This window comes from Strongylocentrotus purpuratus, unplaced genomic scaffold (assembly GCF_000002235.5).
Source record: "Strongylocentrotus purpuratus isolate Spur 01 unplaced genomic scaffold, Spur_5.0 spur5_scaffold_5, whole genome shotgun sequence".
NCBI lineage: Eukaryota > Metazoa > Echinodermata > Echinoidea > Camarodonta > Strongylocentrotidae > Strongylocentrotus > Strongylocentrotus purpuratus.
The window spans coordinates 40,201,351-40,220,142 of record NW_022145611.1 but is presented as its reverse complement, the minus strand read 5'-3'; the positions used below and the strand labels follow the sequence as shown (position 1 = coordinate 40,220,142).

The 18,792-nt window shown below is 39.7% G+C and overlaps 2 protein-coding genes across 2 annotated transcripts in view; one reads left to right on the top strand and one right to left on the bottom strand.

Annotated features, from left to right (window-relative positions):
• Positions 1 to 9,512, top strand: part of LOC105437744 (fibropellin-3-like) — a 35,805-nt gene extending 26,293 nt beyond the window's left edge. The window contains exons 4-5 of the mRNA XM_030999417.1: positions 8,566 to 8,676; positions 9,357 to 9,512. Of these exons, the coding sequence (XP_030855277.1) occupies positions 8,566 to 8,676; positions 9,357 to 9,475 (230 nt within the window). The 3' untranslated portion in view covers positions 9,476 to 9,512. The remainder of the gene's footprint in view (positions 1 to 8,565; positions 8,677 to 9,356) is intronic.
• A 2,834-nt stretch (positions 9,513 to 12,346) lies between these two features.
• LOC105437175 (uncharacterized protein K02A2.6-like) lies at positions 12,347 to 15,073 on the bottom strand. The gene has a single exon (XM_011663474.2). It carries the CDS (start codon positions 15,071 to 15,073, stop codon positions 12,347 to 12,349), a length of 2,727 nt encoding a protein of 908 aa, XP_011661776.2.
• Between the last annotated feature and the right edge of the window lie 3,719 nt (positions 15,074 to 18,792).

Below are 18,792 nucleotides of genomic sequence, written 5' to 3'. Positions count from 1 at the left end.
TAAGGGTCTCCAATTCCCCACACCTACCCTAGTACTACAGATTAAAGAGGGCACTTACGAGAATGGAAAATGGACACTTATTGCATTTGAAAATGGGAACTTGTCGAAGGAAAAGGGGCACGTGTCAAAATAAAAGGGGCACTTATCAGAGTAAAAGGAGCACTATTCCTATGTAAAAAGGGCACTTTTCGGGTGCTTGAAAAAGTGGGGGGGGGGGCACTGTGTCCATACTCCCCCCCCCCCCCCCCCCCCCCCCCCCCCCCCCCCCCCGGGGTGCGGCCTCTGCTGGGGAGTATTCCTACCATTATGGTCACCGTGAAGGCATAGGCATAACTAACACAAACTAACATGGTAAAGAGTTAATATCCCAGTTTATAGACTATGTACATGGCGCTATATAGGGTGGTGAAAAGTTAGCGTAGGGTGGTGAAAAATTAAGAGTGCAGTTTATCCATAGACAATGTACATTGCGCTGTAGGGTGGTGAAAAGTTAGCGTAGGGTGGTGAAGAGTTAATATTCCAGTTTATCCATAGACAATGTACATATGACGCTAGGGTGGTGAAAAGTTAGCGTAGGGTGGTGAAGAGTTAATATTCCACTTTATCCATAGACAATGTACATGACGCTAGGGTGGTGAAAAGTTAGCGTAGGGTGGTGAAAAATTAATATTCCACTTTATCCATAGACAATGTACATGACGCTAGGGTGGTGAAAAGTTAGCGTAGGGTGGTGAAAAATTAAGAGTGCAGTTTATCCATAGACAATGTACATTGCGCTGTAGGGTGGTGAAAAGTTAGCGTAGGGTGGTGAAGAGTTAATATTCCAGTTTATCCATAGACAATGTACATATGACGCTAGGGTGGTGAAAAGTTAGCGTAGGGTGGTGAAGAGTTAATATTCCACTTTATCCATAGACAATGTACATGACGCTAGGGTGGTGAAAAGTTAGCGTAGGGTGGTGAAAAATTAATATTCCAGTTTATCCATAGACAATGTACATAACGGAAGGGTGGTGAAAAGTTAGCGTAGGGTGGTGAAGAGGTAATATTCCAGCTTATCCATAGATAATGCACATGACGGTATAGGGTGGTGATAAGTTAGCGTAGGGTGGTGAAAAATTAATATTCCAGCTTATCCATAGACAATGTACATGACGCTAGGGTGGTGAAAAGATAGCGTAGGGTGGTGAAGAGTTAATATTCCACTTTATCCATAGACAATGTAGCCTACATGACGCTAGGGTGGTGAAAAGTTAGCGTAGGGTGGTGAAAAATTAATATTCCACTTTATCCATATATAGACAATGTACATGACGCTAGGGTGGTGAAAAGTTAGCGTAGGGTGGTGAAGAGTAATATTCCACTTTATCCATAGACAATGTACATGACGCTAGGGTGGTGAAAAGTTAGCGTAGGGTGGTGAAAAATTAATATTACCATCTATCCATAGACAATGTACATGACGCTAGGGTTGTGAAAAGATAGCGTAGGGTGGTGAAGAGTTAATATTACCATTTATCCATAGACAATGTACATGGCGCTATAGGGTGGTGAAAAGTTAGCGTAGGGTGGTGAAGAGTTAATATTCCACTTTATCCATAGACAATGTAGCCTACATGACGCTAGGGTGGTGAAAAGTTAGCGTAGGGTGGTGAAGAGTTAATATTCCAGCTTATATTATCCATATATAATGCACATGACGGTAGGGTGGTGAAAAGTTAGCGTAGGGTGCATGGTGAAAAATTAATATTCCAGTTTATCCATAGACAATGCACATGGTGCTAGGGTGGTGAAAAGTTAGCGTAGGGTGGTGAAAAATTAATATTCCAATTTATCCTTAGACACTGTACATGGCGCTAGGGTGGTGAAAAGTTAGCGTAGGGTGGTGAAGAGTTAATATTACCATTTATCCATAGACAATGCACATGGCGCTAGGGTGGTGAAAAGTTAGCGTAGGGTGGTGAAAAATTAATATTCCAATTTATCCTTAGACACTGTACATGGCGCTAGGGTGGTGAAAAGTTAGCGTAGGGTGGTGAAGAGTTAATATTACCATTTATCCATAGACACTGTACATGGCGCTAGGGTGGTGAAAAGTTAGCGTAGGGTGGTGAAGAGTTAATATTACCATTTATCCATAGACAATGTACATGGCGCTAGGGTTGTGAAAAGTTAGCGTAGGGTGGTGAAGAGTTAATATTCCAGTTTATCCATAGACAATGTACATGACGCTAGAGTGGTGAAAAGTTAGGTGGTGAAGAATTAATATTCCAGTATATCCATAGACACTGTACATGACGCTAGGTTGGTGAAGAATAAATATTCCACTTTATCCATCGACAATGTACATGACGCTGATGTGGTAAAGAGTTGAGATTTTTAAAAATATATCCATAGAAAATATGTACATAACGGTGACATAATGGTGAATAGTTTCTGTGATTTGGTATTTAAAGAGTCATGCCCCTTTTCCCAGAGAAGGCATATTTATTTATTTATTTATTTATGCATGCATGTTCACAATTTCACAATTCATTGAAGTTATCATCACATGAAAAATGAATATAAAATAATATAACAAATCATTTCAATTTTACAATCCATTTGAATTGACTTCACATGAAAAAGAATATAACAATGATTTATCATAGACACGTTGCAACTAATATACAGTTTGAAGGAAGAACACACAAAGGTGATGAAACATAAGCAAATAGAGCTTGAATCGTGTACCACCTTTCAAATATATTACATATGACAAATAACATTCATGCATGACTTATAATTATGGTGCGGGGATATATTGCAATTCAAAAGAAGATAATAACTTTTTAATTTCTAACATACATGAGGTGAGGTCTTAGTATAATTCTTTGATTTGCCCCTAAGTACTGCGCTTTACCCCCCCCCCCCCCCCCCTCCATCATCTACTCTCATTATATCCGACCACCATGCCTATTTTAATTGGTAGCCAGCCATCGTTGCACTGATCATGCCTGACGGATACAATACACAAAGAATATATTGCGTGTGTGTAGTATAGCGGTTGTATGTGTACAATGCGATCCTTACACTTATCAAATTGGCAATTTTTACACATTGGATGGGCTACCTTCATCTCCGATTAGGTGTGTGAAGAAAAGCTTCACCCAGTGGATACACCTCTGGAGTTTGATGAAATTAACAATACAAATTCCAATCATTTATTTTAAATATAAGATTTTTTACCAAGCGTGACTGTTCTCACAAATAGTCACTTGTTATTTTCCTTCTCAGTAAATGTGCAAGATTAGTTTGGAATGATTTCTCTCTTCTTTGTAGTCGACTGTGCAGGTGGTGACAACCCGTGTCTGAACCAAGGTACATGTGTAACTGGTACCAATACATGTACATGTGCTGATGGATTTACAGGATCTGTGTGTGACAGAGGTATGTAAATATATCATTCTCACTGGCTTAATAAAGAGATTGGGTCCAGAGAGATTGACGGAAGAAAAGAAGAGAAAAGAAAGTGATAATTCATTTAAGCCCAAAGAGAAGAAGAGAGGAAAAAGAGAAAGCGATAGAGAGAAAAAAAATGAAGGATTGAAAAAAAGAAATCGCTACCCTGTGTAACGGGTCGGTAACGTATTGGATGACATGTACATGTGCTTCGGGATTTAATGGAGCTTTGTGTAGTACATGTATTAAAGGTACTATGTCCCGTTTGCAGTCAAAAAAAAATGAAAAGGTGAAATTCCACCGGCAGTTGAAAGTAAATACTAATTTAGAACTTCCCTAAAAAAAAGGGGGCTTCAAAATGTCTTGAAGTGGGAAAACAACGACTAGTTGTCGAATCGACTTAAGAGCTATAGAGCCAGTAAGTAATAGTCTGATTTTCAGACCATTGTACCGAATGGTCGTACGTTTGATGCTGCGCAAAGATTCAATCAGTTTAATTGTGGCCATTACAAGAAGTGGGTTATGGATGTAGACAAATGCTCATGTACCCATTACAGCTCATTTTATGTATGTTTACCAAAGCAGTATAAAAAAAAGCCAGTCAGTCACTCCATAGTGTGGACAGTGAAGTCTAGCGAGTAAACGGGTTTCTTTGCATAATTTTATCATTAGGACTCTGCTAACGTTTAAATTTCACAGATAGGACATTCATAAAATATTCCTAAAATTCTGCAAAGTTCTACAGAATTTGATGTTGGCTGCAAAAAAGGGCATATTATCTTTAAAACCCAATGTATCATAATTTTGATCCCCGTAGAAATTAACATAAATGTTTTGTTTCAATAAGGTTCTAGTACCTGTACTAGACAAAGCTCCATTAAACCCCGAAGCACATGTACATGTCCGCGGTTAAAGTCCCTCCGCGGCACTAATGTCCTTTGGCAAGACTTAATAATTGAAACTCAATTTGCACAGATATCGACGAATGTGCTTCCACTCCGTGTATGGCTAACCAATGGAGTGAACATGTATACATGTGCGTGCTCTGCTGGTTATGCTGGGACTCCATGTGCAGGTAAGCTATCAAGTCAAAGCAGATTACATACAAACACCTATTACATAAAGCAAAATAATGCTCCTTTCTCATCAAGACCTTATAGATACCTAGGCTTTCATGCTTAGTATCAGAGTCAAATCCAACTTACGGTTTGCATCTCCACTCGATCAACAGTGAAAAGTCACAATGTTAATTTATTTTGCGGCCTTTTTTTATTTGATTACCGGCGACGGCTACTTACTAATTTGTTTTGAATATAAACCTTTCAGTGAAACAAATGTTTAAGTATTTGACTGTAAATATATTTCGATGTTCAATGACATTGTAATCCATACCAAGTGTTGTTATCTAGTCTTCAAACACCGTGTTTGTTTCGCCGAGCGATGATTTTTGCTTGGTTTAGATTTTCTCATTTTTTGCTCTTATAAGCTACCATAGGTTAAGTTCGGCACTGTCGCCATGTTCTTCAGTCAACGCAGTGCACAGTCAGAAATGTAGTCCAGTTTGACTCATTTACCAGTTAACCCGTCAGTTGCCATTCAAGTATTTCCGACGAAGTTTTGTCCCGCCACAGAAGTGAGTGTTTAGATTAATATAAACTGGAATGTGAACTCATAAAACGGAAAATAAGATAGATTCAAGTTGTACTGTAAAATGGATTCTAAAGAACTTTTTTTAACTCATTAGCATAATGCACGTGTGGCATTAATTCCAAGATGGCTGCGCCTAAAATGGCCGCGCCCATAAGACGTACTTTTATTCCTGTGTTTTTTCCAGTTCAATAATAATTGTCAAAACAGAATTACAGTAATAGGCAAATATCGTTTTATGTCATTTATAAAGTAAACAATGTATATTTATAGAAGTCCTGAAGATAAAGGATGTTTATAATTGTGCATGATAGAACTTTGGATTTTATGCAGTTTGTTTGGGTGACAAAAGTTGGTCTGTGGAATTTGATTTAGCTTGCATAAAAGTTGCAAGACACTATTTATTAACTTGGTGAAAGGTTAAAATTTGCACCTCTGGCATGTATTTAGAGTCAGAATTGAAAGACAGAAAGGAGAAGCAGTATTGATCCAGAGTGCCAAGAAGTCACTGAAAGGCAGAAACGATATGGGAGAACTGAAAGCCCTTAGTGCTCACACAGACGGTACGGGCATCACCCGAGTAGAAGGCAGATTTGATAGAGCTGAGATGTCGTTTGGAAGGGAACACCCAGACCTGCTTCCTTTCGAACACGACAAGTTCACACGACATGTCCACAACAGTAGTGGTCATACTAGAGTTGCAACCAGTACAGCAAAGGCCAGAAGGAGGTACCGGATTCTGAAGGGACAAAGACTAGTAAAGACTGTAAAGTTCAAATGTGCAGTGTGTGGAGCATTTGACCAGAAGGCAGAACCACATGAAATGACCGAGTTACCCAGAGAAAGACTAGCCCCACATACACCACCAGTTTTGTTCACATGTCTGCATTTAGAGTTTGCAACTGAATGTTCCGCGATGGAGTTTGTTCAAGTACTTCGTCAAATCTTTGCTTTGAGAGGGAAGCAATCACAGATCTGGAGTGATAACAGTACTCATTTTGTAGGTGCTCAACGTGTGCTAAAGGAGTTCTGTACTGTAAAGGGAACGAAATGGACGTTCATAGCCCCGCATCACAACGGCTGCGCCGAGTCATTGGTGAAGAGTTGCAAGTCTGCTCTCAAGAGAGCCATTGGAGAGCTAATCCTGACACCGTTTGATCTGTATACATGCCTGATAGAGGTGGCCAATCCAGACAATCAACCGCCGATTGGCAGAATCCCGACTGATCCGGATGATGGGAACTACCTGAGTCCTAATGACATGCTGTTAGGACGTGCATCCAGTGATGTTGCACAAGAGCCATTCCGAGAAACCAAGAACCCAAGGCATCGAGTAGAGCTCGTCCAAGGGATTGCAGATGCCTTCTGGCAGCGTTTGAGAAGAGACGTGCTCCCGTTATTGACGCCAAGATGGAAGTGGAACATTGATCGTCGCAATTTTTGTGTCGACGATATCGTTTTTGATGGCTGACGCCAACGCGTTACGTGGAAAATGGACCATCGCTCGCGTTGTGGAAGTGTATTCAGTATACCCAGTTGAAGGCTACGAACAGTAATATAGCGTTAAGTGTTAATTTAATGTTAATGTTTTTCATGAGGAAAGTTCCCTCATTGGGCGGGGAGGATGTTTCGCCGAGCGATGATTTTTGCTTGGTTTAGATTTTCTCATTTTTTGCTCTTATAAGCTACCATAGGTTAAGTTCGGCACTGTCGCCATGTTCTTCAGTCAACGCAGTGCACAGTCAGAAATGTAGTCCAGTTTGACTCATTTACCAGTTAACCCGTCAGTTGCCATTCAAGTATTTCCGACGAAGTTTTGTCCCGCCACAGAAGTGAGTGTTTAGATTAATATAAACTGGAATGTGAACTCATAAAACGGAAAATAAGATAGATTCAAGTTGTACTGTAAAATGGATTCTAAAGAACTGTATTTAACTCATTAGCATAATGCACGTGTGGCATTAATTCCAAGATGGCTGCGCCTAAAATGGCCGCGCCCATAAGACGTACTTTTATTCCTGTGTTTTTTCCAGTTCAATAATAATTGTCAAAACAGAATTACAGTAATAGGCAAATATCGTTTTATGTCATTTATAAAGTAAACAATGTATATTTATAGAAGTCCTGAAGATAAAGGATGTTTATAATTGTGCATGATAGAACTTTGGATTTTATGCAGTTTGTTTGGGTGACAAAAGTTGGTCTGTGGAATTTGATTTAGCTTGCATAAAAGTTGCAAGACACTATTTATTAACTTGGTGAAAGGTTAAAATTTGCACCTCTGGCATGTATTTAGAGTCAGAATTGAAAGACAGTGTTTAATCATTTTAAGAGTTAATAATGTAACTTGAAAGGCTTGCTGTAGTGCATGTGTGGATTACAGGAGTAGATTACAGATGTAAATTACAGGTGTAAATTACAAGTTATGCCAGATAGTTTATTTTGTATTGAAGTGTAATCTCTAGATTATTACTGGGAAGTTTTATGCATGTCAGATATTTAAGTTTAATTCATCAAACAGGGTTAAATTGTATGAAGTCATTTTATAAGACAGTTTTTCTTAGGCGAGCATAAATATGCAAATTAGGTGCCTGTCAAAGTCAGTCGAAGGTCATATAGCACATTTAAAGTGACAATCTATTGTTGAGGTTTTTAGAAGGAATTTAAACTATGAAGATAGATAAGAATTATCAAGCTTGTGTATGGATGCAAGATAAAGATGTTTACAGTTATTTTGGTTCATGCAAATTGGCAGTGATCTGTTTAAAGGGAAGTCTGCCGGGTCGGTTTTAGAAACTCTGAAAGTATGAGTATTTGAAAGTAATGCATATTAGAAAATGCATAAGGTTTTGTAACCATTGGTTACTCTGGATTTTTGTTAGTTAAAGGACGAGGTCAAGATTGACAGTTTATAGAACAAAAGCAAATGTGTTTAAATGAATCTTTATAGATACAGTTACTTGGTTTGTTCAGATAATTTGGATTATATATTGCATTCTTGTGTAACATGAATGATATACTAAATCTGTCTTTGTTATTTTATCTGTCTTTACAGATCGAATAAATAAGCTTCACAGCTTAATATCTCCATTTACGGCTGGACTCCCAAACTTCATTTTTCCCTTTCCTCAACTATTCAGTGTTGTTGTTGTCCAAAACACTGTGTTTCTTCACAATATCCAGACTAGAATATAGTTTTATTTTTTTCACCTGACGACTGAACATTAATATTCCCATTACAAAAATAATAGAAAACACATTAAACATTAAAAGAGATATTTAGTTCATTTACTTCGTTTAAAATATGTATTGTTGTAGTTTTACGAATGAGGTTGTCAATTCATTAACTGTCTCATTTAAAATGCCAGTTTTAAATTAATTTTCCTATCCGACAAAAAAAGATAAAGTGGTCAAAAGTGAAATTGTTTTCTAGTCGCTTTTATTCCAATGATTATCACTGAAACTCAATTTGCGCAGATATCGACGAATGTGCTTCCACTCCGTGTATGGCTAATGAAGATTGTACTGATGGAGTGAACATGTATACTTGTGCGTGCTCTGCTGGTTATGCTGGGACTCCGTGTGCAGGTAAGCTATCAGGTCAAAGCAGATTACATGCAAACACCTATTACATACAGCAAATGCTCCTTTCTCATCAAGACATTATAGATACCTAGGCTTTCATGCTTCGTATCAGAGACAAATTCAACTCACGGTTTGCATCTCCACTCGATCAACAGTGAAAAGTCACAATGTTAATTTATTTTGCGGCCTTTTTTTATTTGATTACCGGCGACGGCTACTTACTAATTTGTTTTGAATATAAACCTTTCAGTGAAACAAATGTTTAAGTATTTGACTGTAAATATATTTCGATGTTCAATGACATTGTAATCCATACCAAGTGTTGTTATCTAGTCTTCAAACACCGTGTTGTTGTTGTCCAAAACACTGTGTTTCTTCACAATATCCAGACTAGAATATAGTTTTATTTTTTTCACCTGACGACTGAACATTAATATTCCCATTACAAAAATAATAGAAAACACATTAAACATTAAAAGAGATATTTAGTTCATTTACTTCGTTTAAAATATGTATTGTTGTAGTTTTACGAATGAGGTTGTCAATTCATTAACTGTCTTATTTAAAATGCCAGTTTTAAATTAATTTTCCTATCCGACAAAAAAAGATAAAGTGGTCAAAAGTGAAATTGTTTTCTAGTCGCTTTTATTCCAATGATTATCACTGAAACTCAATTTGCGCAGATATCGACGAATGTGCTTCCACTCCGTGTATGGCTAATGAAGATTGTACTGATGGAGTGAACATGTACGTATACTTGTGCGTGCTCTGCTGGTTATGCTGGGACTCCGTGTGCAGGTAAGCTATCAGGTCAAAGCAGATTACATGCAAACACCTATTACATACAGCAAATGCTCCTTTCTCATCAAGACATTATAGATACCTAGGCTTTCATGCTTCGTATCAGAGACAAATTCAACTCACGGTTTGCATCTCCACTCGATCAACAGTGAAAAGTCACACTGTTAATTGATTTTAATGGCCTTTTTTTTTAGTTGACCCAGCGACGGCCTGACGTAAAAAGTTAATGAATCAGTTTATCTTCCCAAATTACAAAAGTGCGAATCAAGCTACAGTGTCGAACATAAATGAGAAGGTTGACAAATTGTTAGGCTACCCCGGGTCCTATCGCTAAAAATAGTCCATTAAGTCACAAAATTATTTGTCCCTCTTTCGTTTATAATACAATATGGCGCTATTCAATGAAATCAGCACTATTATTCCGGCCCCTTGATTTGTATGAGACAAGTCGCTGAAAACGTACTCTAAACTACAATTTATAATCAATGTACATCCATAACTTTATGAACAATTTTGAAAAATGAACACTTATTTTCGTTTATTGCAACAAACGTGCAAAACAAAGCTTTCATTCTTATTATACGATACTTTTAAAATTGATGGTACTTGCTAATTAGTTTTGAATAGATACCCTTTCAGTGAAACAAGATTAGTAGGTGACTGTTTACTATGTTTCGATGTTCAATGATATTGTAATACATACCAAGTATTCGTTATCAAGTCTCCAAACACCGTGTTGATGTTGTCCAAAACACTGTGTTTCTTCACAATATCCAGACTAGAATATAGTTTTGTTTCACCTGACGACTGAACATTAATATTCCTATTACAAAATAGAGAACACATTAAACATTATTTTAAAGAGATAGTTAGTTCATGTTATGAAAAGAATATCCTATCTCTTCAGAACACCCACCTGTTACAAGCCATTATATGCAACAACAACAAAATCATATGTATTTGAGATAGAAAATATGCGATAATCCTATGAATAAAGAACCTACATTGATGACATATATCGTGACTTTAACCTTTAATAACTATTGCATGGTCTTTATTGTAATTTACCCCCCCCCCCCCCCCCCCCCCCCTCCCACCCCCTCCCCCAAGATTTCCATTAAGAAGGTAAACAAGTAATTCTTACTTTCTAAATTAACAATTTTAAGTACACCATTCTTAAATTCCACGCTTTTGGAGCAGTTTGGTCCTTAACAATAAATGTGAAATTCGTTATTTATTTTAGTATATTTTCTCTACTTTCAGTCGTGGTCTGTTCTGCGGACATCCCGTGTATGAACACAGGTACCTGTGACAACAATGTATGTACATGTGCTTCGGGGTATTATGGAGCTACATGCGCTGACACAAGTAAGATATTTATAGATTAATATTCAGTTTTTATATAGCGTAAATTACATTTGAGTCTCTAAGCACTATGGAAATAGAAGAAAATCAAGAAGTGAGTACTGAAGAAATGAAATAATAAGAACATAATAGCACGGTAAATATCCAAACTAAAAACTACATTGTATTGCATAAAGAATGGTACGAAATAAACCCTGAAAAAGGTGAGACTGCCAAGTGATTTTTTTCTTTTCTTCGAATAATCTTTGCTCACATACGAAAACCAAGTGCATATTGTCACAAGGCGGGAATCGAGAAACACCTTAGACTGGAATCTTATTAATTCACACAGATAATAATATTAGGTTAAATGAACCTTTATTAATGTAAGCTATTCTTGAAACTGTCTGACCTGTGACTGCACTCATCCTTTTCCTTCACCTGATATGTGAATAAAGCTATCTTGTCAGGGGTTATCCCAACAACTCTTACACAGTACGACTGTGATATTTGACCAGCGTACGCCTTCTTACCTTACAGGAAATACTCCGACAACCTTACCGGAAGTGGATACACGTGGATACACCTCTGGAGTTTGATGAAATTAACAATACAAATTCCAATCATTTATTTTGAATATAAGATTTTTTACCAAGCGTGACTGTTCTCACAAATAGTCACTTGTTATTTTCCTTCTCAGTAAATGTGCAAGATTAGTTTGGAATGATTTCTCTCTTCTTTGTAGTCGACTGTGCAGGTGGTGACTGTTTCACTTAGAATAACGAGACTTCAGACAAGATTATACGTTCAGAGTATCATGTTATTAAGCACGAGTATGTAGCATGCGGTATCGATACTTGTGATCGGGATATCGGTATAGTCCCATAACATCTCCCTTCCTTATAAATTATAAAAAGAAAAGAATGTTATTTTCTTTTATAATAATTAATATAACAGCTCATTTTGTTTGAGGCTATTATTATGATTTTGCTTCTATTTCTTTTCTCTCCCTTTCCTCTGTTTTCTTGATTGTTTGCTTTTTCATAAGAAAATGTAAACAATTTTTTTTTTTTTTGTATCCCAATCACATTACATTCTGTGATACCATACATTTAATAAAAATGATGAGCATATGAAATAAAAAAAATATGAACACAAGAGTCCTTTGTTCATTTGTTGAGTCACTGAGTTCAATGTTCATTGTGTGTAAATTTGTCCTTCAGATCCTACCAAGTGCTTCAGTCCTTCAAAATCTGATCTTTCATCGCGAAAAGCAAACTTGTGTCGCAGAAAAAATACAGTCCAGGTAGCTTTCAGTCTCGTGAACGTGGAAGTATTATCATAACGCTAAACTATCAACAAACAACAAAAAGCTATATACACTTGCTATTTTTTATACAAGTCCATTATTTCGGTGCACAGCTGTGTGGCTTGGTTTATTTGCCAACAAACTGGTCATATCTAGCTGGCATCAAGATGCTTTTCCTGGTTCTAGTAGATCTGGTCGGCCAGTTGGACTGTTGCGTTGTCACGCGACCAGGGCTCGTCGGCTGACTCTCTGGAGAGCTGTTAGCGGATATTTCTCCAGTACGCGATTCAACAGGTTTTGCAGCGTCTCAGTGTAAGATGGTTGCTGAGGCTGGTTCTCACCCGTTTGCTGCGATGCAGTAGCTTCTTGTGGGCTTTCTTGCGCTGATGGGCTCTCCTTCTCAGCTGTCTGCGGCTCTTGTACGAGCGGTTCTTGTACGAGTGGTTCTTGTACGAGCGGTTCTTCAGTCATTCTTAAGAACCTTCGGTTCCTTCTTAACATCTGGCCAGTTTCTGTTTGCACCAAGTATGACCTTGGACCAACTTTTTCCTTGCAGACTCCTCGGCTGCACTCCAGGCCACGACTCTTAGATTGGATGCGGACTTGCTGTCCAATCTCTAGCTCAGGAAGAGGAGCTGCTGATCGGTCATAGTATTTCTTGGCCTGCTGCTTCTTGTGGCTGATGTGTTGGGATACTCCATCTACGACATGTGGTTTGAGGAGCGCTTCAGGGGTAGGCAGTAGAGTGTTGGTTCGTCGTGCCATCATTTTCTGTGCTGGACTGGCACCATTATCATCCGGTGTGTTTCTCCAATCCAGTATTGCTAGCTGGACATCCTCTCCTTGCTTTGTCGCTTTCTTCAGGAGTGTCTTAGCAATCTTCACTGCAGATTCGGCTTTACCATTGCTTTGTGCGTACAATGGCGAAGATGTGAGATGCTCAACTTCCCACTCTGCAACGAATTGAGCATAGTCTTTGGCAACAAATTGGGGCCCATTGTCCGTAATCACTTTGTCTGGACGTCCATATCTGGCGAAGTGGCCTTTTGTGCATGCCACCACTACTGGAGCCCTCGTGTCACCTGTTATTTTGTCTATTTCCCAGTAATCACTGTAGTGGTCGACAGTAATGAGGTAGTCTTCGTTCTGGAATGTGAAGAGATCCTGCGACACAATGCTCCAAGGCCTGCTTGGAATGTCGTGCGACATCATCGGCTCTTTCTGTTGTTTGGGCTGGAAAGCATTGCAGGTGCTGCATTGGGTCACCTTTTCCTTCACTTCCGACTGCATACCCGGCCAGAACAGGACATCTCTAGCTCGTCGAACACAGGCATCAACTCCTAGGTGACTGCTGTGCACCCTGTTTAGCATCAGAGCTCTCATGGCGGTTGGTACGATAACTTTCATGCCCTTGTACAGAACACCATTCTGTACTGTTATCTCGTCCCTGAACTGGTAATATCCTCTCACCACCACAGGCACTTCATCTCTCTGTTCAGGCCATCCATTCATCACAATGGATGTCAGAGTTTGCATAGCTGGATCTCTCAATGTCTCTTTCTGCAGTTGTAGTGATGTGGCATCACGTATCCTGACATAATCTGTCTGGTTGATCTGTTCAATTTCAGCATAGATCCTGTCGCAACTCTCTGTGTCAGGCAGGAAAGCTCTACTCAACCAGTCTGCAATCAACATATCCTTCCCTGGACAGAATGTTAGCTCAATGTCATACTTTTGCAGTCTCAAAAGCATCCTCTGGAGACGTTTCGGGGCACTGTTCAAAGCCTTGCTGAATATCGGCACCAAGGGCTTGTGATCTGTCATGATTGTCACCTTCCTTCCCTGGATGAACTGATCGAACCGCTCTGCAGAGTACACAATGGCTAGGCACTCTTTCTCTATTTGAGCATAGTTTTGTTCAGTTTTCGTCAGGGCCCTTGATGCGTAGTAGACTGGCTGTCCATTCTGGAGTAGTGTCGCTCCAAGCCCCTTCTCTGATGCATCGCACTGGATTGTCACCTCATCTTTCAGATCATAATACTTCAAGATTGGAGCTTCCGTCATAAGCTTTCGCAGCTGGTTGAGGGTTTCCTCATGGTCCTCCCTCCACTCGAAGTGAACACCTTTGTCAGTCAGCCTTCTCAAAGGCTCGGCTACATCTGCTAGTCTAGGCATGAATCTGGACAGGTATGTGACACTTCCAAGAAGGCGTTGAACTCCCTTCTTGTCAGTAGGAGCTGGCAGCTCCACTACAGCCTTCACCTTCTTAGGATCTGGTTTGAGACCATCACTAGTCAGTAGATGTCCCATGTATGGCACTTCTTTGAGGCGCAGCTTGAGCTTCTTCTTGTTTAGTATCAGCCCGCTCTCTCTCGCCCTTGCCAAGAACTTCTGGAGATTCCTATCGTGGTCTGCCAGGGCTTCTTCATGTGTCGCACCACTGCCGTATACCAAGAAGTCATCTGCCACAACATCAACACCTAACAAGCCTTCTATGATTTCGTGTTGCCGCCTTTGGAACTCTTCGGGTGCGGTACATATGCCGAAGGGCATCCTAGTCCATCTATAACGACCAAATGGTGTTGCGAATGTCGTCAGCAAACTGCTCCTTTCTGTCAGCTTCACCTGCCAGAATCCATCCTTCGCATCTAGCACAGAGAACACCTTCGCTTCTGCCAGCTTCGGCAGTATATCATCCATCGTTGGCATAAGATAATGAGGTCTCTTCAAAGCTCTGTTAAGATCTCTCGGGTCAAGACAGATCCTGAGTTTGCCTGGTTTCCTGACTAAGACGATGTTACTGACCCAGTCTGTAGGTATCGAAACCTTCCTCAAAATGCCTCTTTGCTCTAATTCGTCGAGCTTCAGCTTCAGTTCTCCTTTCAGAGGCACCGCCACCTTCCTGGCTAGGTTTTTTACTGAAGTAATGGATGAGTCGACCTTCATATCGTATTCACCCGGTAGGCATCCTAGACCATCAAAACATCTGCGTAGTCATCGATGATAGTGTTGTCTTCCACCATATTGACTTCATGGTCTACATTCACTGTGATCAGTCCCATATCAATGGATGTCTTGCTAGACAAGAGGGGCATGTGTTCCACATCAACTATCTTAAACGTCACAACATGTTGCTTGTTGCCATACCTGCAAGTGTACGTTTTTTCTCCTAGCACTGGGATGATGCTGCGATTTATCAGTCTGATTCTGGACTTGCTCGGGGCGATGATAGGTTGTCCTGTATTCTCCAGTTCACACACCTGCCTGTAAGACAACACATTGCAGGTTGAACCAGTATCAATCAGGCACTCAACTCGTCCTTGCTGTTTACCATTTAATACCATGTCTAATGGTAGCGTCAGTTTCTTTCCACCATCATGGATATTCAATGATCCTACCTCTTCCAGGGCTAGTGCATCTTCATCATCACTGCTTTCTAGCTGATGAACATATGAGGACTTTATACCCCTTTGCGTACCGGCATTGCAGACAGTCTGGAAATGGTTTGCCCTGCCGCATTTACGACATGTTTTTCCATATGCTGGACAGTTATCACGGCCTCTTGAATGGCTTCCACCACAGAATTTACAGCCGTTCATCTCCTCTTTCTGTGTAGAGAAACTCTTTCCATATTTCTTCCTGTCCATGTAACTATTGGTCTGCATTTGTCTTCCACCAGCGTTCCCTTTCTTATGCTGGCTCTGCGTGAAGTGGACAGATTCCTCACCTTTCACAATCCTCAGTTGCTGTTGAGATGACTCACTCACTTCCAGAGATGCAATTGCCTTCTTCAAGGTACAAACTGTATCTTGCTCCCTGAATAGTCGAGCTTGGGCTTGTTTATCTTTACACCCAAGAACCAATCTGTCTCGTATCATCTCCTCTTCAAGTGCACCAAACTTGCACGCTTTGCCTAGTTGTCTCAGGCGCACCACATATTGATCAACGCTCTCATTCTGCTGCTGACTTGCACTATGGAACACAAACCTGTCGTACAGCACGTTCCTGGCTGGAGCAAAATGTTCTGCCAACTTTTCGATGATTATCTGTGGATTCTTTCTGTCCTCATCACTAAGTGGCAATGTTGCTAATCTGTCCTTGCAATCCTGACCCATTACTGTTCTAAGGGTTGCCACCTGTACGATATCTGGCTTCTTATCAAGCTCTGTAGCTATGCGGTAGTCGCTCCAAGACTCCCCAAAGGCTTTCCAATTTGCTTCCAAATTGCCCTTGCAGCACATCGGCTGCGGTACCGGGATTTGACAAGACGCCATTTTCAATAGCTGGGACAGTTCAATGAAATCACAGCAATACACGTACTGTACTCACAAGTTTGAGGCACATTTTCAGCATTTCAAAGTGAATTTCCTCCTCCCATGTAGCACTTCAAATGTCAGCACAAGCTTCTTCTACGGAATTTTTTCCATAGAACCGACTTCTGACACCATGTTTCACTTAGAATAACGAGACTTCAGACAAGATTATACGTTCAGAGTATCATGTTATTAAGCACGAGTATGTAGCATGCGGTATCGATACTTGTGATCGGGATATCGGTATAGTCCCATAACAGTGACAACCCGTGTCTGAACCAAGGTACATGTGTAACTGGTACCAATACATGTACATGTGCTGATGGATTTACAGGATCTGTGTGTGACAGAGGTATGTAAATATATCATTCTCACTGGCTTAATAAAGAGATTGGGTCCAGATCGAGAGATTGACGGAAGAAAAGAAGAGAAAAGAAAGTGATAATTCATTTAAGCCCAAAGAGAAGAAGAGAGGAAAAAGAGAAAGCGATAGAGAGAAAAAAAATGAAGGATTGAAAAAAAGAAATCGCTACCCTGTGTAACGGGTCGGTAACGTATTGGATGACATGTGCTTCGGGATTTAATGGAGCTTTGTGTAGTACATGTATTAAAGGTACTATGTCCCGTTTGCAGTAAAAAAAAAAATGAAAAGGTGAAATTCCACCGGCAGTTGAAAGTAAATACTAATTTAGAACTTCCCTAAAAAAAAGGGGGCTTCAAAATGTCTTGAAGTGGGAAAACAACGACTAGTTGTCGAATCGACTTAAGAGCTATAGAGCCAGTAAGTAATAGTCTGATTTTCAGACCATTGTACCGAATGGTCGTACGTTTGATGCTGCGCAAAGATTCAATCAGTTTAATTGTGGCCATTACAAGAAGTGGGTTATGGATGTAGACAAATGCTCATGTACCCGTTACAGCTCATTTTATGTATGTTTACCAAAGCAGTATAAAAAAAAGCCAGTCAGTCACTCCATAGTGTGGACAGTGAAGTCTAGCGAGTAAACGGGTTTCTTTGCATAATTTTATAATTAGGACTCTGCTAACTTTTAAATTTCACAGATAGGACATTCATAAAATATTCCTAAAATTCTTCAAAGTTCTACAGAATTTGATTTTGGCTGCAAAAAAGGGCATATTATCTTTAAAACCCGATGTATCATAATTTTGATCCCCGTAGAAATTAACATGAATGTTTTGTTTCAATAAGGTTCTAGTACCTGTACTAGACAAAGGTCCATTAAACCCCGAAGCACATGTACATGTCCGCGGTTAAAGTCCCTCCGCGGCACTAATGTCCTTTGGCAAGACATAATAATTGAAACTCAATTTGCACAGATATCGACGAATGTGCTTCCACTCCGTGTATGGCTAATGAAGATTGTATTGATGCAGTGAACATGTATACTTGTGCGTGCTCTGCTGGTTATGCTGGGTCTCCGTGTGCAGGTAAGCTATCAAGTCAAGGCAGATTACATACAAACACCTATTACCAAAAGCAAATGCTCCTTTCTCATCAAGACATTATTCATGCTTCGTATCATAGTGTGAATCAAGCTACAGTGTCGAACATAAATGAGGAGGTTGACAAATTGTTCGGCTACCCCGGGTCCTATCGCTTAAAATCGTCCATTCCGTCACAAAATTATTTTTCACTCTTTCTTTTATAACACAAGATAGCGCTGTTCAATGAAATCGGCACTATTATTCCGGCCCCTTGATTTTCATGAGACAAGTTGCTGAAAACGTACTCCAAACTACAATTTATTAACAATCTACATCCATAACTTTATGAACAATTTTGAAAAAATGAACACTTATTTTTGTTTTTTGCAACAAACGTGCAAAATAGAGCTTTCATTCTCATCATAGGATACTTTTAAAATTGATGGTACTTGCTAATTAGTTTAGAATATACCCTTTCAGTGAAACAAAATGTTCAAGTAGTTGTTTGTCTAGCTGGGATGGAAACCTCAACCCACCTCAATTTGTTGAAATATGTGCAATGAATGTATAAAGCTAGGGTGGATCGGGAAAGGGTGTATCGACCGCGATACTCCGCCTTCTTTAGCGGGGGCCTGAAAAAGGGGGGAAAGGGTAAAAAGAAACAAAGCTAAGACAAAGAAGAAAAAAGGAGGGAGAAAGGAAATTGGGAGGGAACGAGACGGAAAATAAAAAGAAGAACATGAAACTTAACTCTAAACATACAGATTACATTGCAGATGAGTTGCAATAGGTTCGACGTGTGCCTTCGAAGACTTCAGATGAAAGTAGAACAGTAAAACAAAAAATTAAATGCAGTTCTATGAAAGAGAAAGAGAGACAATTTCTAATGAAGTAAATGGGGGGCTG

Coding starts and splice junctions, on each gene's coding strand:
- LOC105437175 (XM_011663474.2), bottom strand. CDS start 15,073: ATGAAGGTCGACTCATCCATTACTTCAGTAAAAAACCTAGCCAGGAAG.